Below are 23653 nucleotides of genomic sequence, written 5' to 3' on the forward strand. Positions count from 1 at the left end.
AGGCTAGCTTGCCCAGCGTCCACTTGGGCAGGAGGAGGGGTGTGCGGCGGGGCGAGGGCAGGGGGCCCCCGAGGGCCAGGCTGCCCGGTGATGCCCGTCCCCCGCCCCCAGGTGGCCGAGATTCTGGGCGCCATCCTGGTGCACCTGCCCGTGGTGGACCACCGGGAGGTGCGGCGCCTCCTGATCGAGGGCATCCTCCTGCTGGCCCACTACCACCAGGAGACTGTCCTCACGGTGCTCCTGCGGCAGCCCCTGCCCATGGAGAGGTGGGTGCTCGAGTGCGGGGCCATGGCCCCCCATGACCCCCAGACCGGCCCAACCCGCCACCACAGACACGTCCCAGGAGCCCGGGGCCTTGAGCGGTGCCTCGTCTGACCTGTGGCGGGGGGAGGGGGTGGTCAGACACCCCCACTGCCCCTTGCATCTCTGTGGGTGGTACAGCCTCTGGGAACCTCGGACCTGGAGCCTTGACGCTCCAGCTCCCTCCTATCCAGCTGGAGTCTGGATCCCACATCTCATGGGTCCTGGCTGCGCCCTCTGGACTCTCCCCTCGACAGCCCTCTCCTCCCTGCAGAGGACAGAGCTCTGGGCCAGACGGACTGCAGGACGTGGTCCCCAGGGCCCAAGCAGACCTCTGGAGAAGCTCCACTCAGCCCTTCCCCCTTTCCAAATGGGGCCCCGAGAGGGAAGTGACCCAGGTGCCCAAGGGGTGAAATGACAGCCCCCAGGCTCTCAGGTGGCCTCACAGGGAAGCAGGGCAAGCCTTCCTCTTCGTGTTACCTTGAACTGCGCCCAGCCCCTTGTCTGTGTCACGGCATCAGGCAGACAGCTGGTAGGAGCTCACCAGTTTGAGGAGTGAGTGTGCTGGGATCGAACTGGTATATACTGGGGAGGGCCCAGAAAGAGAGGGGAAGGTGTCCCCGGAGCAGCAGAGACCAAGGAGTGTAGGGCAGCCTTGAGGCTTGGTGGAGAGAGACCTGGCAGATGCTGGGAGGAGACAAAAAGAGAGTTTCGAGGACAGGTGTCAACGTGTGAGACGCAGGCCTGGCCCCACGTGCTGCTGCTCCGCCGAAGGGCAGCCTTTCCCTGAGTCCAGGTAGGAGGGCATTGCCGTGCAGGTGGCGCGCTGTAACGAGAGTTACCCCTCTCAGAGCAGGGCTGGGCCGGGGCCTCTGGCAGGCAGGCTCTCACTGTATTAGTTAGCTATTCCTGCATAACAAATTGCCTCCAGCTTGGAAACTTGGAACAACAACTGGTTATCATCTGGTTTCTGTGGTCAGGAGCTTGGGCGTGGCCAAGCCAGGGCTTTGGCTTAGGGTCTCTGATGTCTCAAGGTGTCAGCCCCTCTGTGTTCTCTCCTGGAGCCCAGGGCCACCTTCGAACTCATGCGGCTGTTTCTTGAGTTAGAGGACTGAGGTCCCCACGTCCTGGTTTCCTGCACTCCTGTGGCTTCTTTCTGAGTTGATTTTAACGAGTGTACTGTGCCCCCGCTTCTATTCGGTTCCTGCCATCGGGCCCCTGTCACATTTTCCCCATCCTCGACAAAACTCACTTATCTGCACTTAGGCGTTTGGATTTGTGGATTCGAATAGGCAGGCTGATCCCGATGGATTCATGGCTTTGGCCCTTCAGTGCCCACCAGGCCCCACCTGCCTGTACCTGTGTGTGTGCAGAGGCTCATTAAGTCACTGTCCCCCCCCTTCTCAGCAGGGCTGCGGGCCTGGACTTGGGGTCAGGAAGGCCGCTCCAAGCTGTAGTCTGGCAGCTTCCCTGACCTCCTCGGGCGGCATTTCCTCTTCTGTGGAAATGGAAACGAAGGCTCCTTCCACATAGACGTGTTGGGAGGAGGAGTGATAGGTATCAGCAAGCTGCCTGGTGCTGACCTGACATGCCTGGGCATTGGGGGGCTATGACCGGACGTGTCCATGAAGTCATCACACAGTCGGCCTGGTGGGGACTCCTGGGTCCCCTAGCAGCAAAGCTGGGCCTTCCGAGAGAGAGAGAGGGAGAAGGAGAGAGAGAGGGGCCCGGGGCTTCCCGGGAGCACCGTGGGCAGAGGTGCGGGGCAGGACCCGGCCTCTGGCTGTTCAGCCTCGGTGGTTCACCCACCTCCCTGAGACCCTACCTCCAGGGTCCAGCCCCTGCTCCAGGGGCTGCCCAGGGGTCCCTGGGGGTCTCTGACTTGCCAGGGCACATGACCCCAAACCCACAGTCCCCATCCCCTGTCTCTGGCTAGCCACCTGACGGAGGTGTGGCTGGCTGTGGCCGAGAATGTGCCCTTTGCCCGGACGATGCTCCACGCCCTGATGGGCCGGCTGCAGGCGAGGTTCACGCCCAGGGCCAACGCTGCCTCCAAGGCCGACATCTGGCGCTTGGCCACGGTGGACCCTCTGATGGTGAGGCAGGGGGGGCGGGCCCGCCTCGGGGGCTCAGTGAGACCCCTGCCACCTCTGGCTCTCCTCTCTGCAGACCCTGTGCACCATCCACCTGCTCGTCGAGAGGATGGACTGGGACAACAGGCTCCTGGATCTCTTCCCGGACCTCATCTACACGCTCCTCCTGCAGCTGGGCAGCAGCCAGGGCCAGGAGGTCGTGTCGCCTGTCCTGAAGACATGGAGACTCATCCACACGGGGACCCTCCCTGAGGAGGTCACCCTGCAGAGGTGCACTCGAGGGTGGGAAGGTGCGGTGTGGTGAGGCTGTGGGCCTGGGCTGGATGCAGCCACTCGACTGGGGACTTGCCTGGTAGTCCAGTGGCTAAGACTCTGAGGTCCTAATGTAGAGGGCCCAGGTTCAATCCCCAGTCAGGGAACTAGATCCCACATGCCGAAACTAAGATCCTGTGAAAATGAAAGTGTTCACTGCTCAGTAGTGACCAACTCTTTGTGACCCCATGGACTGTATTTAGCCCACCACGCTCCTCTGTCCATGGGATTCTGTCCATACCCATACTGGTGTGGGTAGCCATTCCCTTCTCCAGGGGATCTTCCCAACCCAGGGCTTGAACCCAGGTCTCCCACATTACAGGCAGATTCTCTATTGTAAGACCCTGTACAGCCAAATAAATAAATGTTCTTAAAAATAAAAGTCACTGAACTACAAGTGTCACCTCCACTGATAGGTCCTTGTTTTCCCTTCCTGGTGGGGAGGAGAAATTTCTGGAAGCTCAGCTTATGACCCTCCTCGTGTGGGTCCAGCACTGTGTGGTTTTCAGAGTTTGCAGACCCACTGTCTCCCATGGCTGCTCTTAGGCCCTGAGCAAGTCTCCCTGCCTGTGTTGGGTGCCCCTTCACGGGCCTGGGTGCGGAGCTTACCTAAGAGCTTATTGAAGGCAGGGTGGGTGCTCCCAGTAGGGCAGCCTCACCCTCACACGGCCCCACCTTCTTCCAGGGTAACGATCAGATCCATGCAGCTCTTGTTCAGGAGACTCAAGAGTGAGTCTCTGCTTTGCACCCTAGAGGAGCAGGGCGTGTGGACGCTTCTGGAGAGCAGCTCAACATTCCTGCAGGGAGTCAGCCAGCTGGCCAGGTGGGTGCCCGGCTCCCCGGGGCTGCATCGCCTGGCTGGAAAGTCTGGGCCTCGTGGCTAAATGCCTCACTCCAGGTGTATGTAGGGGGTGGGGGTTGCGGGGGGGCGGATTGCCATGTTGACCTGCATCCCAGACTCTTGAGTGGCAGGAGGGTGCAGGGCAAAGGAAATCTTTTCTTCCAGCCCTTCCTGCTCCAAGGCACGAAAGCGAGGTCCCAGGTGGATGGGGTGTGCCCAGGGTCACAAAGGGCTTCCGAGCCAAGCCAGGACAGCAGGACCAGGAGTTCCTTCCTGGGTCTAGACCCTCATTCTGGCCCCCTTTTTATAAAGGGGAGACCTGGGTTCGATCCCTGGGTTGGGAAGCTTCCCATGGAGAAGGGAGCAGCTCCCCACCCCAGTCTTCTTGCCTGGAGAATTCCGTGGACAGAGAAGCGGGCAGGCTACCGTCCATGGGGTCGCAGAGTCGGACACGACTTGCACTTCCACTTTTTATAAAGAGCAAGTGGAGGGTCCGTACTTCAGTGACTCCCTGACCTGGGAGCCCCACCCCGGGCACCCTGCTGCAGAGCGGCTGTGCTGGGCAGGAGCTGAGAAGCCCCTTTCGTGGTGCCGTCCCTGCAGGCTGTGCGTGCGGAGCCCCGAGGGCTGCTACCGGCAGAGGCTGTCGGAGCTGGCGCTCAGGGGCATGGCCTCGGAGGCCCTGAGCTGCCGCATCAGCAGCACGGCGGTCTGCGTGGAAGTGAGCCCATGGCGGGGGCGCGGGCGGGGGGGTGGGGGGCCGGGGCGGCGGCGGGGGGCGCGGGCGAGATGTGGGGGTGGTGCTGGGCAACCCCCCCGGGCTGTCCTGGGGGCTCATCTCAGGGCAGCCACGCAGGCTCTGAGCCCGGGGTTGCAGGGACAGGTGAACATCCCTCATGCCCGCCTCTGTTCATTCATCAAGCGCATGATTCAAGGCGAGCACCGAGGGGAAGCAGTTGAGACCGGTCCTGTGCCCTGTAGTCCAGTCGCCAAGGGCTGCGTGATGCGATGAGCGCCAGCAACCCAGGGCCAGAGGAGGGCTTTCCTGGGAAGGCCGGGCAGAGGGCTCTGAGAGGCGAGCCAGGCTGAGCCAGGCAGGAAGGCCCAGAAGAGGGGTCAGAGCTGCTGATGCCCAGCTACCCTTCCTTATGGGGTCCTGAGGAAATTGGCCAGAAAACTTTTGGGGGAAATCTTGATGGCTCTCTGACACCCAGGGTGTCATGGGAACCAATCTTCGCCCTAGGGCGGGGCTGGCAGACTTGTTCTGTAGAAAGCTTAAGAATCAGTTTTCCATTCCGGGGTCACCCACTGGGTATTTAGTTTTCTTAAGGTTTATAATGGGACTTCCCTTGTAGCACAGTCGGTAAAGAATCCACCTGCACTGCAGAAGACCCAGGTTCGATTCCTGGGTCGGGTAGATCCCCTGCAGGAGGGCATGGCAACCCACTCCAGTATTCTTGCCTGGAGAATCCCATGGACAGAGGAGCCTGGCGGGCTACAGCCCATGGGATTGCAAGAGTTGGACATGACTTAGCAGCAAAACCACCACCACCAAGGTTTATAAAACACACGTGCACCCAGGCATGCCACAGGGCTCACCGTGGTCCCAAGAGCCCAGCATTTTGGGTGCGAGCCCAGGAGTGACCCCAGGAGGCCCAGGGGAGTGGAATCCGTGCATCTTGTGCATTTCTGCTCTGACTCAGTGGGCGTGGCTCTTGCACACCATGACTGCTCCCATCACGTTAAGGGAAGGAACCGATGATAAACAGGTGTGTTCCTATCGATAACACTCAGCTAGGATTTCCCCACGTATTTCCGCATCGGAGCCTCACAGCGACTCCATGAGGCAGGTACTGCTGTCACCCTTTTTACAGGTGAGGAAGCTGAGGTTCCGAGGGGTCCAGAGACTTGCCAGGTCCCACAATTGGCGGCAGAGAAGCCCAGAGCCCGTCCTGGGAGGCGGAGCTCCGCATCCTCTCCTGTTCCCAGGGACGCCGCTCTGGGCATCGAGTCGCATCACCTGTCCCGTTTTCAGGCTGAGGAATGAGAGCCTCTCTCGGGGGTGACTGTGAACAGTTCTCCTTTCCAGTTCATGAGTGACCCAATCCTGCACCAGAAGAAGCTGCTGAAGCGGGCGGTGCTGATGCTGGAGAAGGGCGCGGAGCAGGAGGACGAGGTTCTGAGGGTGCTCTCCCTGCGCGCCCTCGGCAACATGGCCCTCGGCGCCCCCAGGAAGGTCTGCGGGGGCCGGGGGTGAGGGGCCCATGGCGGCGTGTCCCGGGCAGCCAGGTGGAGCCTGATGGCCCCGTGCCCCCCAGGTGAGGCAGTACCGGAAGCTCTTACTGGAGAAGTGCGTGAGTTCCCTGCGGGGCCCCGGCGTGAGCACCAGCGTGATCTCCGAGGGCCTGGAGGTCCTGGCCAAGGTCTTGGTCGAGCTGCGGGAAGGGGACCTGGGGTCCGCCTTCAACGCCATCTCTGAGCAGTGCAGAGCCTTCTTTGACAACGTGAGTCCACACTGGCGCCTTGCTCGGCCCTGGCCCTCATGGGGGTCTCCACGAATGGCTGCTCAGTAAACAGGTGGCCACTATTCATCCCCTAAAATGAGAGAGGTGCCCTGGAATGAAAAGGGGTGCAGTTCCGACTTGGCTGATATATCGATTGGCTGATCACGGGGGCTGGTTAAAAAAAAAATCTTGTTCTAGGGCCCATGGGACCCTCTTCCACTGACTTTAATTCCTCACAGTCACAAATGCTCTTTGGACACCGGTGATATGTGGGATGGGGACTCTGCTAGCTTCAGGTGGTAGGCGATCAGATCCAGCACAGCCCCCGTCTAGGCAAGAAAAGGTCACAAACACCAGAATACTGCCCAGTCCCCAGAGCCCTGCAGGAGACACTCCATCCTGATGGAATGATCCAGAAGGCTTTGCAGGCACCAAGGTGTTTAAGAAGGTCCACAGAGAATGGCTGGGGTTTTGTTGGGCTTCTTGCTTCCCATGTTTCAGAAATAGCTTGTCCATCTTGGCTGCAGGAGAGTGAGCTGCTGCGTTTAAAAGCCTTCATCCTCTTCGGGAAGCTGGCACAGGTGGTCAGGATTTCCAAGAAGCATTTCTTCAAGCAGGAAGTGAAGAAAGCCTGGGTGCCCCTCATGCTACATTGCCAGGACCCCTGCTCCGATGCCGCCCAGGTGAGACACACCTGGGCTCTGTGGGCAATGCCCAGGGCCTGCTGTCCCCACAAGGAACATGTGCTTCGAGTCTGCTGCCCCAGCTCCTGGGGTGTCCCCCGCCGCCCTCAGTCTTCCCGGGACCCCAGAGGCCACCATCTGCTGCTTCCTCCCACCAGGCTGAGAAAGGGACCAGTCAAGATAACCCACAAACTGGCTGATTGAGGAGTCTCGGCTCTGTGAGGGGAAACACGGTGTACTTTCCTTCTTCCCCAGATGCCTTCACCAGCCGCCCTCTCTTCTGTCTTTCTGTCACTATTCATGTCCGACGCTGTGACCCCATGGACTGCAGCACGCCAGGCTTCCCTAGCCTTCCCTGTCTCCTGGAGTTTGCTCAGACTCACATCCATTGAGTCGATGCTGCCATCCAACCATCTCATCCTCTGTCACCCCCCTCTCCTCCTGTCCTCAGTCTTTCCTGGCATCAGAGTCTTTTCCAATGAGTCAGCTCTTCACATCAGGTGGCCAAAGTATTGGAGCTTCAGCCTCAGCATCAGTCCTTCCAGTGAATATTCAGGGTTGATTTCCTCCTTTAGGATTGACTGGTTTGATCTTGCGGTCCAAGGGGCTTCAGGCATCTCCCCAGCATCACCCCTGAGAGCATCAGCTCGTCTTCACTCAGCCTTCCTTATGGTCCAGCTTCCCCACTCATACAGGACCACTGGGAAACCACAGTTCTGATCATACAGACCTTTGCTGGCAAAGCGATTTGCCTCTGCTTCTTAATATGCTGTTTATGTTTGTCATAGCTTTTCTTCCGAGGAGTAGGCGTCTTTTAATTTCATGGCTGCAGTCATCATCCGCAGTGATTTTGGAGCTCAAGAAAATAAAGTCTGTCACTGTTTCTACTTTTCCCCCATCTATTTGCCATCAAGTGATGGGAACAGATGCCATGATCTTAGTTTTTTGAATGCTAAGTTTTAAGACAGGTTTTTCACTCTCCTCTTTCACTCTCATCGCGTGGCTCTTAAGTTCCTCTTCGCTTTCTGCCCATAGAGTGATATCATCTGCATATCTGAGGTGGTTGATATTTCTCCTGGCAGTCTTGATTCCAGCTTGTGATTCATCCAGCCCAGCATTCCACATGATGTACTCTGCATATAAGTTATTTAGCAGGGTGATAGTATACAGCCTTGATGCACTCCTTTCCCAATTTTGAACCAATCTGTTGTTCAGTATCTCGTTCTGTTGCTTCTTGATCTGCATACAAGTTTCTCAGGACACAGGTAAGGTGGTCTGGTATTCTCATCTCTTTAAGAGTTTTTCTTGGTTTGTTGTGATCCACAGAGTCAAAGACTTCCCTCGTGGCTCAGACAGTAAAGAATCTGCCTTCAATGCAGGAGACTCATGTTTGATCCCTGGATTGAGAAGCTCCCCTGGATAAGGGAATGGCTACCCACTCTAGTATTCCTGCCTGGAGAATCCCATGGACAGAGGGGCCTGGCGGGCTACAGTCCATGGGGTGTCAAAGAATCGGACAGGACTGAACTGATTAACACTTTCATTATCCTCACTGCCTTCTATCAAAAGTTCACAGTCCTTTCATGTTTTATCAGCAACTCTCCTGGAGGCAGGGCTTCAGGGAAGAAAGTGATGGCCTACCCCAAAAGGGAATGAGAGGCTTTAATGAAGAAGCCACAAAGAGGAGAGGCCAGCACGGCACAGGGCCCCCATGGGTGCTGTTGCCCCTCCTGCTCCTGGGGGAGCAGACACCCCAACCCCCTTCCCTGCCCTCCATTCCAGTACCTTCCTGTGACCCAACCCCAGCAGAGTCCACGACCAGGGGGCCTGGTTACTGCAGGGGACGGGGACAGGGAGAGCTGGGGAGAGGGGATGGGGGGGTGCAGGCAGGCCCCCACCCCAGGCTCCTGGAGGGGTAGGTCCCGGCAGGGCTGCTGAGGGCACCCAGTGCTGGCCAGTGGCTAAGGGGGCCATGGGGCTGCATCTGCACCCGTGCGGCTTCTCAGTAAACGTGCCCAAGGTGTTCACGGGCCAGTAGGGCTTGGGTCCCAGGCAGCCCCCTGGGGCTCATCAACCACCCTGCTTTGGCTTCCTGAGGTCTTTGGGGGGCTGCCCTCTAGCTTACTGTGTGATGCCAGCCCCTCCCACCCCACCCCTCGGTGAACCCCGGGCCCGCCTGACGCCTCTCCTGCCTTCCCATCCTGCGTCCTCCAGGCCTGTGTGGCCACCCTCTTTCAGTGTCTGCACTGCTGGGGCTGGAGGGCCCTGGAGAGCTCCGCGGACCACAGTGATGCCACAGCCCCCAAGGAGATGACCGGTTTCCAGATGACTCTGTGCGCCATCCTGGTGAGGAAGCTGAGGCAGGGAACGGCCCCGGGGGCTTGGGGCTCCATCCTGTGATCCTGCGAGACAGGAGGTGTTGAGACCAGCTCAGTCCAACAGAAAGAGAATGCAAACCACACACCCATCTTTAAGATTTCTGTTGAAAAAAGTAAAAAGAGGTGAAACCAAATTTAATAATAGGTTTTATTTAGCCCAGTAGTTCCAAATCATTGCCATTTCAACAGGCAATCAATAAACAATTATTAATGTAATAGTTTACCTCTTTGGGATAATGTCTTCAGTATCCAGGAGGCACTTTACACTTAATTCAGACTAGCCATGTTGGTTGGATTGCATCATTGAATCCTTGGACTTGAGTTTGAGCAGACTCTGGGAGACACTGAAGGACAGGGAAGGGGAAGCCTGGTGTGCTGCAGTCCATGAGGTCACAAAGAGTCGGACAAGACATAGTGACCAAAAGAGAAGAGTAACGGAAACCTGAAGGTCCTTAAGTTGCCTATCTGCTAATCTGCTGTGTGGCTTTGATATGAGCACCTGCCCTCTCTGGGCAGACCCTCTAGCATCAGACAGACGGGCATCTGTGAGCAGATGAGCGCCATCTGTGAGCAGCCAGTCTGCACGACCTCCTCTTCCATGGTGCTGGGTGTCACTTGTTTTTTGCAGACTCAGAAAAAGCCTGCCATTCTCTACAACTTCTTGCTAGAAACAATGACCTATGTTAAAAGCAACTTGTCAAGGATCAGAATCGCTGCATGTAACTTGGCAGGTGAGCTGGCAGGTCTCCTGATGCAGGAGGGACCTTGAAGACCATCTTGTCAGACCCAGGTCTGGAGTGGGGACAGGTGTTGGGACTCAGGTGCAGGCAGGAGCCCACCGTGTGTGTCCCATGGCACTTCATACCTGCCCGATGCTGAGCTAGACGTCCTGAACTAAACACTTAACAGAAACTCTCATCAGGTGAAATGAAATCTCTCACTGACCTAATATTCATATGATGGGCATTTCTGACTATCATTTTAGGAATTATTATGAAGCAGATGTCTGCGCATTACTTGAAAAAGCTGGATTTTCCAGCATTACGGAATTGTAAGTAGTGGAGATACAAGTGCGAGTCAAAAATGAGTCCACTCCTCTCATTTGGGAGCTTAGTGAAACCACGCGAGGGGAGAGTCAGCTGACCCTGGTTGTATCTGGCTTGGGGGGTGGGGATGGCCAGGGCCCAGAGAGGGGATGAACCTGTCTTTCTAGGAAGACAGCCCTGATGGTTCCCTGTGCCCCCTCCTTGCTCCCTGTCATACACATTGATGCCTCCGGCGGGTCCACATCCTGGGGCCTGGGGGTCATCATCCTGTCCCTGTTGAAGGGATGGAAGTCCCCAGGGATGGGAGATGCGTGTGGACACACGACTGACCTGCCATCTTCCAAATTCACACTCCGGGTGGGGACGAAGTTCAAAGCCCCATGAGCCCCTCGCCCCACAGTCAGCTCTCATCAGCATTGCCCAGGGCGGGCGGAGGACGAGGGCCTGGCTGCAGGGTCCCCATCCTCCTCCTCACACGCTCCCTCTTAGCTCTCCAGGAGCTACAGCTGGACTCAGATCCTGGGGTTTGGAGGGCAGCCCTGGAGACTCTCAACATCTTGGATACCTGCAGTCAGCAGCGGCTTTTGGCTTCACCTGAAGGAATCGCCTAGGTGGTCCAAGCGCAAAACGTGCCTGCCTTTCTCCTGGGGGCCAAGCCCCACTGCAGCACCGCGAACCACTTTTAATTCCGTTTGTAAGAGAAAGTATTGTACTTAGATAATCAGTGCCCCTTTCTTTCCTCCCCTTGAAATAAACCTCCCTAGCTATTTGGAGAGCAGATTCCTGACTGCAAGGAGATGATGCCTCAGAGCTGAGACAGCGGGATGAAAGGACATTTCAGTCCTAGCAGGGATTTCAGTCCTGTGTCCCCTGAGTGTGTGTGCACGTGTGCATGCACGCGTGTGCGTGAGTGTGCATGTGTATCTGTGTGCATGTGTGTGTGCACATGTGTGCGCGCGCGCGTGTGAGCATGTGTGTGTGCACACGTGAGTGTGAGTGTGTGTGCGTGTGTGCATGTGCGCGCACGCGCGTGTGAGTGTGCATGTGTATCTGTGCATGTGTGTGTGCGCGCGCATGTGAGCGTGCATGTGTGTGCACACGTGAGTGTGCATGCATGTGTGTGTGTGCGCGTGTGTGCACACGTGAGTGTGCGTGTATGTGTGAGTGCATGTGTGCATGTGTGTACACGTGTGTGCGCGCGCGTGTGTGCATGTGCATGCGTGTGTGTGAGTATGCATGTGTATCTGTGCACGTGTGTGTGCACATGTGCGCGCATGTGTGTGAGTGCGTGCGTGAGCGTGCGTGTGTGTGCACACGTAAGTGTGCGTGTATGTGTGTGCACGTGCGTGTGTGCATGTGTGTGCCCACGTGAGCGTGCGTGTGTGTGTGTGCATGTGTGTGTGCACACATGAGTGTGCGTGTATGTGTGTGTGTGCGTGTGCGCATGTGTGAGGCCAGTGAATCTGGGGTCCCCTTTGTGTCTTCACTGCATTTCAGTTCCTCCCACGTGGATGCTGTGTCCGCTGCCAGGCTCTGTGCTGGGGCGGCCAGGGGAGCCCAGCTGCTGTCCAGCCCTGCTTCCAGGAGCCCCTCTCTTATAGGGAAAGGGGTCATCTCCCAGCGACCACGACGCAGCGGGCTGAGGGAGTGCGGCCACCAGTGAGGGCTGTACTGGTGCCCGTGCCCAGGGTGTGACTCGGGGCCTCCGGGCGGAAGTGACACCGCACCATCCACCCTTGTCTCTTTCATATCATGGTCCACTGGGCCGGGATGGGAAGGGATGCAGCGAGGCCTGGAGCAGAACCCATGAAGGGTCCAAGGGAGGAATTACCTTCAAGTCCAAGAAACAGGCAGGGGGAGAAGGCAGGGAAACTCCTCTTACGCTCATGCTGCCAGTAGGACAGTCTCGGGTTGTCCCCAAAGCAGATGAAGGTGGGATTTCCAAACCAGCCCCACTGTAACAGCCCAAGGTGGTCACCACCCTGGGTCCACGTATGGGAGGATTCCAAAGCAGTCCAGAAAGCCAACCTGCACTGCAGGCTTCCGGCAGACTGGTCTCACACTCTTGGTGGTGCCCACGGAATAGACAGTGAAGTTATTTCCTGCCAAGTGATGAAGATGGTGGCTGCTGGAAGACTCAAGTCCCAGTGACACAGCCGGAAAGGAATGTGCCCTTCAGTATAGGTCCTAGGGGAAGCCGTATGATTGCACAGTCAGGTCTCTGATCAATTCCATTCATGCCTGTGAAAACATTTCCAGATGGTTTATAGACCTAAACTCAGAAAGCAAAAATTTAAGACAATATAGTCATTTTGATCCTGAGAGTAGTGTAGGATGTCCTTTAAAAGTAATAAGAGAAACCAGTTAAAAATAAAGGATGAACTTTCTAAGTTAGAATATATCTTCTAGGACTTCCTTGGTGGTCCAGTGATTAAAATTCCAAGCTTCCACTGCAGGGAGCTCAGGTTCTGTCCCTGGTTGGGGAACTAAGAGCCTCATGCTATGCAGTGCAAAAAAAAAAAAAAAAGAAAGAAAATGTCTTAAATAAAAATGAAAATACAACATATCAACATAAAAATTAAAAGTAAATTTATCTTCTGTACAATGAAATATTGTAAAGTTAAGTCACAAATGCAAGAAGTTACTTGCAATTTGTATAAAACTAGGTTGGTTCGTATAAGCAGATTGGCAAACAGAATATACCCAAATCAGTAATACTGCAAATTAAAAAGACAGTGTCACAAGAGGATGCTTGAAAAGTCAGTAGGAGGATGGTTTGGAAAGTGACTGGGCTTGAATGAGGTCATAAGGGTGGGGTCCCCATGATAGGATTGGTGCCCTTTATAAAAGACACTAGGTAGCTCCTTCTCTCTTCACGTGACACGAGAAGGTAGGCGGCTGCAGACCAGGAAGCAGGTCCTCCCAGAGCCCAGCTATGCTGATTCCTGGATCTCAGCCTTCCTCTCCAGAAGCAAAGTTCTGTTGTGGAAGTACCCGGTCTCTGGTGTTTTGTTATGGCAGCAGAGATGGATAAAACACTCAGGTGACGTTGCAGTGGAAAGCTATGGGTGGAAAGGGAACATCCATACAGGAAGAGGGTCACCTCGGGTAGGGGGATGGGAAGGAAAGGTGTGCAACTTTAATCAACTTAAAAAACCACTACACACAGCAACGTATTAACAACCATTTACTCAGGATGTTGGTACATAGGTTTTGTCACTGTATTGTGAATATTTGCAATATTTTATTCAAAAGTTACTGTCCATTAAGTAAACTAAAAAGCTCTTGCACAACGAAGGAAACTATAAACAAGATGAAAAAACAACCTTCAGAGTGGGAGAAAATAATAGCAAACTAAACAACTGACGAAGGATTAATCTCCAAAATATACAAGCAGTTCCTTCAGCTCAATACCAGAAAAACAACTCAATCAAAAAGTGGGCAGAAGACCTAAACAGACATTTCTCCAAAGAAGAACCATTGATGACTGATAAACACGTGAAAAGAGGCTCCAACATCGCTCATTATTAGGGAAATTCAAATCAAAACTACAATGAAGTATCACCACACAGTCAGAATGGCCATCATCAAAAAAATCTACAAACAAATAAATGCTGGAGAGGGTGTGGAAAAAAGGGAACCCTCCTGCACTGTTAGTGGAAATGCAACTTGATATAGTCACTATGGAGAACAGTATGGAGACTGCTTAAAATACTAGGAATAAAATTATCATATGACCCAACAATCCCACTCCTGGGCATATACGCTGAGGAAACCATAACTGAAAAGGACACATGTACCCCAATGTTCACTGCAGCGCTGTTTACAATATCTAGGACATGGAAGCAATGTAGATGTCCACTGACAGATGAATGGATAAAGAAGCCATGGTACGTATACACGATGGAATATTACCCAACTACAGAAAGGAATGCATTTGAGTCGGTTCTAATGAGGTGGATGAACCTAGAGCCTGTTATACAGTGTGAAGTCAGTCAAAAAGAGAAAGACAAAGATCACATATTAACACATGTATATGGACCCTAGAAAGATGGTACTTATGAACTTGTCTGCAGGGCAGCAATGGAGATGCAAACAGAGAGGACAGACTTGTGGACATAGAGGGGAGGAGTGGGTGGGATGAACTGAGAGAGCAGCATTGAAACACATACATCACCATGTGTAAAAGTAGACAGCCAGTGACAATTTGTTGTATGATGTGGGGAGCTCAAATCCAACATTCTGTGACAACCTAGAGGAGGTGGGACGGGTAGGTGGTGGAAGGTAGGTTCAAGAGGGAGGGGACATACATATACCTATGGCTGATTTCATGTTAATATAAGGCAGAAAACAGCACAGTATTATAAAGCAATTATCCTCCAATTAAAAATAAGTAAATTTTAACCGTCTGTATCTTATGATGACCTAGATGAGAAACTGTCTTTGCAACTGAAAAAGATCAAAACAAGAATTAAAAATTTTAAATGTTGGGACATCCCTGGTGGTCCAGCAGCTAAGACTCTGTGTTCCTGATGCAGGGGGCTGGGATCAGGGGACTAGATCCTACATACCACAATGAAGACTGAAGATCTCGCATGCTGCAATTAAGAACAGGTTCAGCCAAATAAATACATAAATATTTTTAAAGGGATATTTGCATTTATTAAAAATTTTTTTAATGCCATGTGTATCCAAAAAGTAAACAAAATTAAAGGGTATACAAGTTTTTTTTTAAAAAGTCACTGTGATACTCCATTATAAATAGCTCCAATAAAAATCATGAGACGTCACAGGTGTTAAGTGGCTGCAGGTGTTTTGGGGCCATCACAGAACTATTTATGTTTTCATCTAAAAATATTAAGCTGTTTGGAATTACTTTTATGGGTGAGTTGAACCATGATTGAATTTACCTCCTCCTAATATTGGAAGGTCTGATGCTGAAGCCGAAGCTCCGTTACTTTGGCCACCTGATGCAAAGAGCCGACTCATTGCAAAGACCTTGATGCTGGAGAAAGATCGAAGGCAAGAGAAGAGGGTGGCAGAGGATGAGATGGTTAGATAGCATCACTGACTCAATGGATATGAATGAACATGAGCAAACTCTGGGAGACAGTATTCTGGCCTGGAGAATTCCATGGACTGTATAGTCCATGGGGTCTCAAAGAGCTGGACACCACTGAGCGACTTTCACTGGGAGACAGTGGAGGACAGGGGAGGCTGGCCTGCTGCAGTCTATTGGGTTGCAAAGAGCTGGGCATGACTTAGAGACTGAGTAACAATAACAAATATGGAGATGCCAAGTCCTGCTGGTCTGGATTTAAAAGACTAAGCAGCTGTACTTTCTTTCTAGGGCTTAAACCTAGGTTTCAGAGGAAACAACTTCTTTAAGGAAATAGGAAATGTAAAGGAGGATTTCTGGTCATGTCTAAATTTAACAAAAAAATATGAGAAAAATAGGCCTATAAAGGATAAAGTTAAAAATTTTAATTGAGCAACTTTATTCAAATAATTTCCAAAAATCCAGAGTTATGTCAATGGAACCAATTTCATTGAAATTTGCTTTGAAGGGCAGATAAGTGAAGCAAGTTCTAGCATGTTCTTGAGAATTAAGAAATACACAAAAATCAGTTAGTGCAAAGAGGGAATACTCCGAAATAACTTGGCAATAGATTTTCAGCTTTGAGTTTTTCTGACATGAAATTATTTGTCTCTTCCATTCTGAAAGATGTGCCATTCTTTCCTCTAGGGGGAAAAACAAAATTGAGTACAATTTCACTAGAATTCCCAATGCCAGCCCCCCAAAGCTTAACTGTTATTTACTTGTGTTAGTCATTCAGTCGTGTCCAACTTGGTGAAACCTTGGAACCCACCAGGCTCCTTTGCCCATGGGATTGTCCAGACAAGAATCCTGGAGTGGGTAGCCATTCCCTTTTTCAGGGGAAGATATATTTACTCCATTGAATATACATGCATATTTGAGTCATTATAAATACCCTAAGGAATATAAAGGAAAAATAATAACAGTAGTTCCTCAAGCAGGCAGTGCAAACTGGTGGTGAAGACCATGGGCTTTCAAATCCTGGCCCAGCCATGCATGCCTGTATGGATTCAGGAGTGAAGACCACATTTCCTTGGGGATTTCTTTGGTGGCCCAATGGCTAAGACTCCACACTCCCAATGCTGGGGACCCAGTTCAGTCCCTGGTGGGGGCGCTAAGACCCCGTGTGCCACAGCTAAGAACTCCCATGCTGACTGTCCAGGATCTCATGAGCTCTGGGTCTGTCTGGCTTCTCAGAAGTGACTTTGTGTTTAATTTCCCGAGGTCCATCATGCCCAACATAGTTTTTGTTGGTGGGACCAACCGCGCTAACAAAAAGCCACTCTCAGGTGTGTATTTGAGTGGGAACTTTATATACCTGTATTCTAGCAAGAACTTTTGAGTGGATGAACGTGTCATGGATCTGCTGAGACAGCCTCACTGATAAAAAGAAGAACTAGCACCGCCCATTGAACAGAACCTATCTAATCAAAGGGTTCACGTGGGGCTTAAAGAAGGAGGGTGTAAAAACGGTCAACACAGCCTGGTGCATGGAGGCTGGGCTCACAGCTCATGAAGATTTGGCCCTTTTCCTCAAAAAATATATAATATTAAGCAGAGAACATTAAGTGGAGAGTCCCGTGGACTGCAAGGAGATCCAACCAGTCAGTCCTAAAGGAAATCAGTCCTAAATATTCATTGGAAGGACTGATGCTAAAGTGGAAGCTCCAATATTTTGGCCACCTGATGTGAAGAACTGACTCATTTGAAAAGACCCTGATGCTGGGAAAGATGGAAGGTGGGAGGAGATGGGAATAACAGAGAATGAGATGGTTGGATAGCATCACCAACTCTATGGACACGAATTTAAGCAAGCTAAGTATTGGAGTTTCAACTTCAGCATCAGTCCTTCCAATGAATATTCAGGACTGATCTCCTTTAGGATGGACTGGTTGGATATCCTTGCAGTCCAAGGGTAATAAATACCACAGAACAGACAGAAGATATTCTCCAAAAAAAGAAATACAAATGGCTCATAGGCTTGGGAAAAAAATAGCCTTTAATTATAATGTTACTGACTAGGGTTTTGCCCTCCCCAATCAAGAGAAATTGACTAGAGGCCAGACAAGAAACTCAAGCAAGGCTTTTCTGGGGCCCCTGCTGCAGCAGGGCGGGGAGTGAAAACAGACAACAGTTTCCCTTGCTGGCTCTCAGCTGCGGGGATAGCTTATCCCTTATATGGGGCAAGGGTAGGGGTGTCCTGCCTACCCCTTAGGTAGAGCTGTGTGCAGGGGGCATTCGCAGTACCTACTTTTACTCCCAATCCCCTGCTTTCCGTGGCAGCTCAGATGGTAAAGAATCTGCCTGCAATGCAGGAGACTCAGGTTCGATCCCTGGGTTGGGAAGATCCCACGGAGAAGGGAATGGCTGGCTACCCATTCCAGTATTCTTGTTCCGAGAATTCCAAAGACAGAGGAGCCTGGCTCGGACATGACTGAGCAACTAACACTTTCACTTCACTTTCCCTGATTTTGCTCCAAGCTCTTCAAAAGTGGCAGTTAGAGTGTTTTTTTTTTTTTTTTTTTTTTTGCATCTTTTGGGGCCACAACTGCTGCATACAGGCAGTTATTTTTAGTTCCATACAATTTCTTTGTATTTCCTTGCTCAGAGAAGAAGTGTGTCCAAATGCAAGCATTGCTACACTGCCGCAACAGTCCCAGGTCCCAGCCTGTCTCCATAATAATAATAAAAGCAAATTTAAAACAAAATCCCACTTTTACCTATCAAACTGATACTGTCTTTTTTTCAAGATTATACTTTAGACTGAAGAAGGTGAGATCCTGGCTCTCTCAACACCGACTGAACCTCTCTGGACACAGTTTGAGACTATCTCAAACCATGCCCCACCCAGATCCCTGTGTTCTTATATCTTAGTGCACAGAGCCTGATCTCCCACACGGCATCTGCATTTCTCTCCCGTGGGCTCCCTCTGGATTTTAAAGCCCTCTTTCCTGCCCAGGGAAATGAATACCACCTGGGAGCAGCCAGCCACCAGCAGGGACAAGTGCTGGGACCCCCACAGGCCTTGTGCCTCCAGCGGGATAAATTCACCATGTTTTCCGCCTTGGCTGCCAGCGGCAAGCCGCAGAATTCAGCTCCAGCTGCCCACAGAGAGCTGCTTTCTTGGTGGTCATCACTCCCCACCCTACTCCCCACTCCTCTTCAGGGTTTCCTTCCCTTTGCAAATAAACTGCTTGCCTGCGAATCCTCACATGAATGGAGCCAAAACAAACAACCATTGATTTATTGGAAGGGCCTTTCCCATGGAAACAGTCATGGGTGTGTATGTACAAAGACTTAGCTACTGGAATATTTAGTGATGTCTTTTTTATAAAGGAAACTAAAAGTGAATACACCTGGAAGTTGTGGTTATATAAATCCTGGTATATTCATGCAATAGAATTTTCCTTGGCCACTTAAAACAAATTAAATATTATATAAAGACCTGGAAAGAGCATTCATTCACAATAGGGTAAAGTGAAAGAAGAATGTGTTTTCTAAATTCTTCCTTCACTTTACCAATATACCAAATATGGTATATTTGCAATATTTTATAACTCCACATATTTGCCAAAATAATAAGTGTGGTTATTTGCAGGGAACATGAGTAATGGTGACTTTAATTTCCTTGCACGTGTATGTGTACACCTTTTTCAAATTTTCTGTCAGAATCATGTATTACTTTTGTAGTTAGAACATGTAGTTTAATAATAAATAAATGCAACACCCATGAAGAGAACACCTAACAAATATAATTAACATAAATTTATTAATGCATTTTTAGTTATCACATCAGAAAAAATATACTTTCCAGTCACTATAATTTAGGCATCTTTCAAATTCAGATCTGTTTGGCACAAGCAATGATCATCTACTCAGGCACATCACCCACCAATTTTATACATCATTCTTTCCCCACTAAAGTCAGAAATCATACACTGTCTTAGAAGAACTCTATACCATTCATTCATAGCACATTAAGGACAAGGAAGAGACATCTCCTTATTTAGATGCACAGGGACATCTCTGAAGCATAAGCATAATTTAGAACCAGCCGTTATTGGTGAGGGAATGTGTCTACAGATGCTGGATGCATTCCTGGGGGCAGGGGAAGGAAGACGCGGCTCCCAAACAGGTCCCATTTCTGAGTAGGAAAAGTATCAGGTTGAAGGAAGGACCTACCAGTTCTCTTAAGTCATCTGAAAGATGACAAGTGAAGTCCAGGTTAAAGTACTGGAGGGAGCAGCAAAGAGACTCAAATCTCTCTACCTGTGTTTGTGACTAGGGATTGGATCACTTTTATTTTTCAAAACGCACTCTGGGGCGTCATTTTCTGGCAAAGCAGTTCCTGAGTAAGCATAACATGAATTTAACCTTTCTCTAGAGTTTCCAACTCAGTTCTCAGTGTGTCTTGGATTTATGAGATTTCTTCGCTTGCTCCTTCTTCCCAAAGCACTTCCGGAAGGCGAAGGCACAGGCCTTAAAGGTGATGAAGATGACTGTCAGTGCGATCGCCAGGAGGAAGCCAATCACATCCAGAGAGTGGTACTGGTACCAGGTGAGGTCATGGGCTGCAGGGCGCAGGTGGGGCGCCCCCTTGTGCCTCATCACAAACTCCACCCAGAACACAGCCAGGTCCAGAGGCTCTATGGGACGGTCCTTGTGAAGTCTGGACAGGCGCATGATGTTTTCTTTATAGCTGAACACAAAGACACTTATGTGAATGCCTGGAACACCAGCAGTAGTGAACCATTCTCCCTGTATCCTTGCTTCCAGTTAGGAACGCTACCAGATTTTCCAAACGTGGTAGAGTTCCTGTTGTAATCAGAAACACACACACTGAATATTCTTTATCTCTTAAAACTGGAAGCCAAAATTTTAAGTTATTTGAAACTTGCTTCCTACTCATCTTCTTCTCTTTTTAGTGATATCCTTATAGGAAATTAGTCTTACTTTTTGATAACAAGATGACAAAGTAAAGGAACAGGTCATCTCAGAAATTGTTAATGATTTCCCATTCAATGAGATTGCAAATAATCACTTCTAGCCAACGTAAAAGACATTTTAAAGTGCTGTGTCCAAGACAGTGATAGACTTTCAACTACTGAGGCATCAGACCATCCAAGTGCTAAATTTTGCATGAGGGAGTGTCTATGCAGGCTGTTAAGGAAGAAACAGGTTCCTGTTTATTTTGGACTGTGTGAACAGCTGAGTCAATATCCAAATCCAAAATGGGTTTGATACTTCACCCCTTAGTATGGGTGAACTAGAAAAAGAAAGAGAAAGAAAAGGAAGAGAAGGAGAAGGAGGAAGTGGCAAGGGAAAGAAAAGAGGGAAGAAACATAAAAGCAAGACACTTATCCAGGAGTGATTATGGTCATATCAGTCCTTAAACATGTCCATAATTTTATGTGGATGCATTATTATAATGTACCATTAATATTTGGCCATAAATTCTGTCAAACATTTTCCTTTTATATAAATTGTCTCATGCAAAATAGATTTTCTTGGACTTTCACTCATTAATTCAGTATTTATTAAGCACCTGTTATGGCCTGGTTTTATAACCCTATGTTGGAAATTCTTCCACTTCTCTTTATGTAGATGCAGTCCCAGTTTAGAGTTTTGGGAACAAGGAGATTCACGTGAGATGGGTCAGAAAGGAATAAAGTTAGTAACTTGAACTGACTGATGAGTGTTTGTCTGTTTTTTTTTAATAGTAATGTACCAGAAAACTTCTACCAAGTCACTTTTAGATTACAAGTAGTTGTCCATACCACTGAACAAAAGGTCAAAGTTACGTCACTAATACGAACCTCAAGAATGAGTTTCCAGCATATGGAAAGAAATCAGGCTTTAACTGTAGTGATGTGTGAGCAGCATGACCTAAGGCTGACAAGTTGGGCTGCCAGAAGCCAATTGAAATGATGGATAAGAACCACATCAACTGCTCTGCGAAGGTTGTTAGTAACACTGCGGGCACTTTACCCTGGGGTTATGTAGACAATTTTTTTTTAATCAGAAGCATCACACACACGTGAGCACCATCATTTCTTGCCCATTTTCCCTTGTCTAGGCTTGGTTATTCCCCTGTGTAGTGTCTCTTCCTATGTGAACACATTCCAGTCTTTTTATATCTGTCTTCCTGACCGACGTCTTCTTCAAAATGAAGAAACTATGGGTAAAGATTCCTGATACTCTCGTAGATACATACACATACACACATATGCACGTATGTGCACATACATAACTGACTGTTGGATGAAGTCCACTCCTGGCCATAACTTCTTCCTATAAGGTTTTGATCAGCCTATTACTTGTAGCAATTGACAGCAATACAATAAAGTTCATGCAGAGATAATTTGATCTGATGGCTTTTGCCTATTGATTTGTTTTCAGAGCCACATTTGAACAAACTTGACTTTGCTTTTATCACAAGCCTTTGTCTGTCATAGCACATCTCTCTCTCACACACACACACATACACATACACAGATTTTTAAACCCCCATGGACAAAATTTCTCACAGGCTTCAGTGCTGGGAAAAGCCATACCTTTAAGCACCTGATTTGTTTTTATCTTGGACACTATGCTTTTTCTAATGGAGTATTTCTCTCTTAGCAGGAACTTATAGATCAGACATCTATTGTATTGACATTTGTTTTTAAATAAATTGAAATTTTAAGTATACCAGGGGAAATAATATTTAAAATCTTTTTTATGATAAATTCCATAGGAATTAAAGCACCTTTGTATAAAATGAGTGGTAATAACCCCAAGTCATCTTACTTATAAACTAGATCTTGGTGTATTTGTTTTGCCATCTGAATGGTTAAGTATTCCTGGGTAGTTTTTCTCTTACCTTTTTTCATTGATGACAGCTTTCAGGGCATTTTCTAAATCTTTTGAACTCATTTCCAGGACATTCAAGGTCACTCCAGCTCCCCGGGTCTCCATGCGCTTTGCATTGTCCATCTGATCACCAAACAAGGGCATCATCACCATGGGAACGCCATTGCATATTCCTTCATAAACGCCATGGGAGCCGGAATGTGTGATAAAGGCCCGAGTCTTTGGGTGACCTGAGGAGAAAAGCAGGAGTGAGCCACCAGTCAAGCTACCGAGTTCACCATCTGACATCGCCTGGGTTCTCAAAGCACACTCAGGGCCCAGTGCCATCCACACGTGACCCTTGCAGAAATGTGCAGAAGCGAATATGGGTTGAGATATCCTACTGGGTAAAAGGTAATGTGGGATAGTTGACAATAATCCTTTCTGGCTAAACAATCCTTTAGAATAGCCCTGCCTGAACCACTTTTTTATTTAACCTTGGGTAGACCCTACATGCTAAATCCTCCCCACGTACCAAGCAGATCATTTTGGGGCAGCCACTTGACAAGTTTTGTATTCTTCGCAAGATTCCGTGGTGGAGTCCCCGTGTACCGCCACAAGACCTTGCAGAAGCGAAAAAAAAAAAAAAGAGTTTAAGAACATACATATACAACTTGTATGTACACATACAATTTTAAAACAAGATATCAGCTATAGTAGCTAGAAATTGGAGTCTCTGAATGAATATAACATTGGAAAAGGTGGGAGGTATAATGATTAAGAAGGCTTTTGGGGACAGGTAACATTCTGTGTCTCATTCCATAGGCTTGATTCCACGGGTGTGTTCACTTTGTGAATCTGTGAAAATTCAGCAAGTTGTGTAACTATGATTTTTGCACTTTTCTGCACTTTAAGGGAAATTACTTAACAGAATGAGTAGGCGTGGAACTACAAAAGCAGAAATATGAGAAATGGATTCAGTGTCCTAACCAACTGCTTTCTGGAGAAATATTCTTATGCAATATGAAGAAACACTATCCTGCTCATTTTATTTTAAAAAATAAATTCTCTTTAATATACTTTTAAGCCAGTTGAGTGAGAAAGAGACCTCCTCACGCAGTGGATCATGGTTTAACAGCGTAGTTGAGAGTGAAATGGCAAAAAAAAATACCCTTTGGATTATTAATAATAATTGGGAAGTGGCAGGGAAATTCAAGTTTAAAACCCAACTCATAAATTAATTTAGTTATTGGCAGTCTTGGATTAGAACTCTTGTGAAGATAGATTTTAAAAAATCATATAGAATCTTCTTACTGTCTGAGGTATTTTGCCCAAAGCATCAGCAATTTCCATAGCTTTCTGCTCCGGAATCTCTGAGACCATTGAGCCCAAAGAGAAAACCACAATTCCATGTTCTCCAGAAGCATTGACATAGGCTTCAAATTCCTAGAAGCAGAAGAGAAACTTCCAGTTAATTTTTTCTCATATTCTTTGGTGACTGTATGCATTCAGCTCTGAATAAGCTATCTTCCTCTTTAGAAAGTGATTACAGGGGTGTGTATTGTGT

General features: G+C 49.4%; 2 protein-coding genes across 8 annotated transcripts in view; one reads left to right on the forward strand and one right to left on the reverse strand.

Moving 5' to 3' along the window:
- MROH2A (maestro heat like repeat family member 2A) overlaps nucleotides 1-10937 on the forward strand; it is a 44228-nt gene extending 33291 nt beyond the window's left edge. The window contains exons 16-27 of the mRNA XM_070467196.1: nucleotides 112-266; nucleotides 2237-2396; nucleotides 2470-2663; nucleotides 3391-3528; nucleotides 4150-4267; nucleotides 5636-5782; nucleotides 5865-6050; nucleotides 6578-6733; nucleotides 8948-9079; nucleotides 9740-9842; nucleotides 10097-10162; nucleotides 10647-10937. Of these exons, the coding sequence (XP_070323297.1) occupies nucleotides 112-266; nucleotides 2237-2396; nucleotides 2470-2663; nucleotides 3391-3528; nucleotides 4150-4267; nucleotides 5636-5782; nucleotides 5865-6050; nucleotides 6578-6733; nucleotides 8948-9079; nucleotides 9740-9842; nucleotides 10097-10162; nucleotides 10647-10768 (1677 nt within the window). The 3' untranslated portion in view covers nucleotides 10769-10937. The remainder of the gene's footprint in view (nucleotides 1-111; nucleotides 267-2236; nucleotides 2397-2469; nucleotides 2664-3390; nucleotides 3529-4149; nucleotides 4268-5635; nucleotides 5783-5864; nucleotides 6051-6577; nucleotides 6734-8947; nucleotides 9080-9739; nucleotides 9843-10096; nucleotides 10163-10646) is intronic.
- Nucleotides 10938-19005: 8068 nt separating this feature from the next.
- LOC110149846 (UDP-glucuronosyltransferase 1A1-like) overlaps nucleotides 19006-23653 on the reverse strand; it is a 120328-nt gene continuing 115680 nt past the window's right edge. For all 7 annotated transcript variants that reach the window (XM_070468431.1, XM_070468429.1, XM_020912572.2 and 4 more), the window contains 4 exons: nucleotides 23401-23532; nucleotides 22622-22709; nucleotides 22118-22337; nucleotides 19006-19954 (listed from right to left, as the gene is read on the reverse strand). In XM_070468431.1, the coding sequence (XP_070324532.1) occupies nucleotides 19657-19954; nucleotides 22118-22337; nucleotides 22622-22709; nucleotides 23401-23532 (738 nt within the window). In that variant the 3' untranslated portion in view covers nucleotides 19006-19656. The remainder of the gene's footprint in view (nucleotides 19955-22117; nucleotides 22338-22621; nucleotides 22710-23400; nucleotides 23533-23653) is intronic.

This window comes from Odocoileus virginianus, chromosome 5, assembly GCF_023699985.2.
Source record: "Odocoileus virginianus isolate 20LAN1187 ecotype Illinois chromosome 5, Ovbor_1.2, whole genome shotgun sequence".
Classification (NCBI taxonomy): domain Eukaryota; kingdom Metazoa; phylum Chordata; class Mammalia; order Artiodactyla; family Cervidae; genus Odocoileus; species Odocoileus virginianus.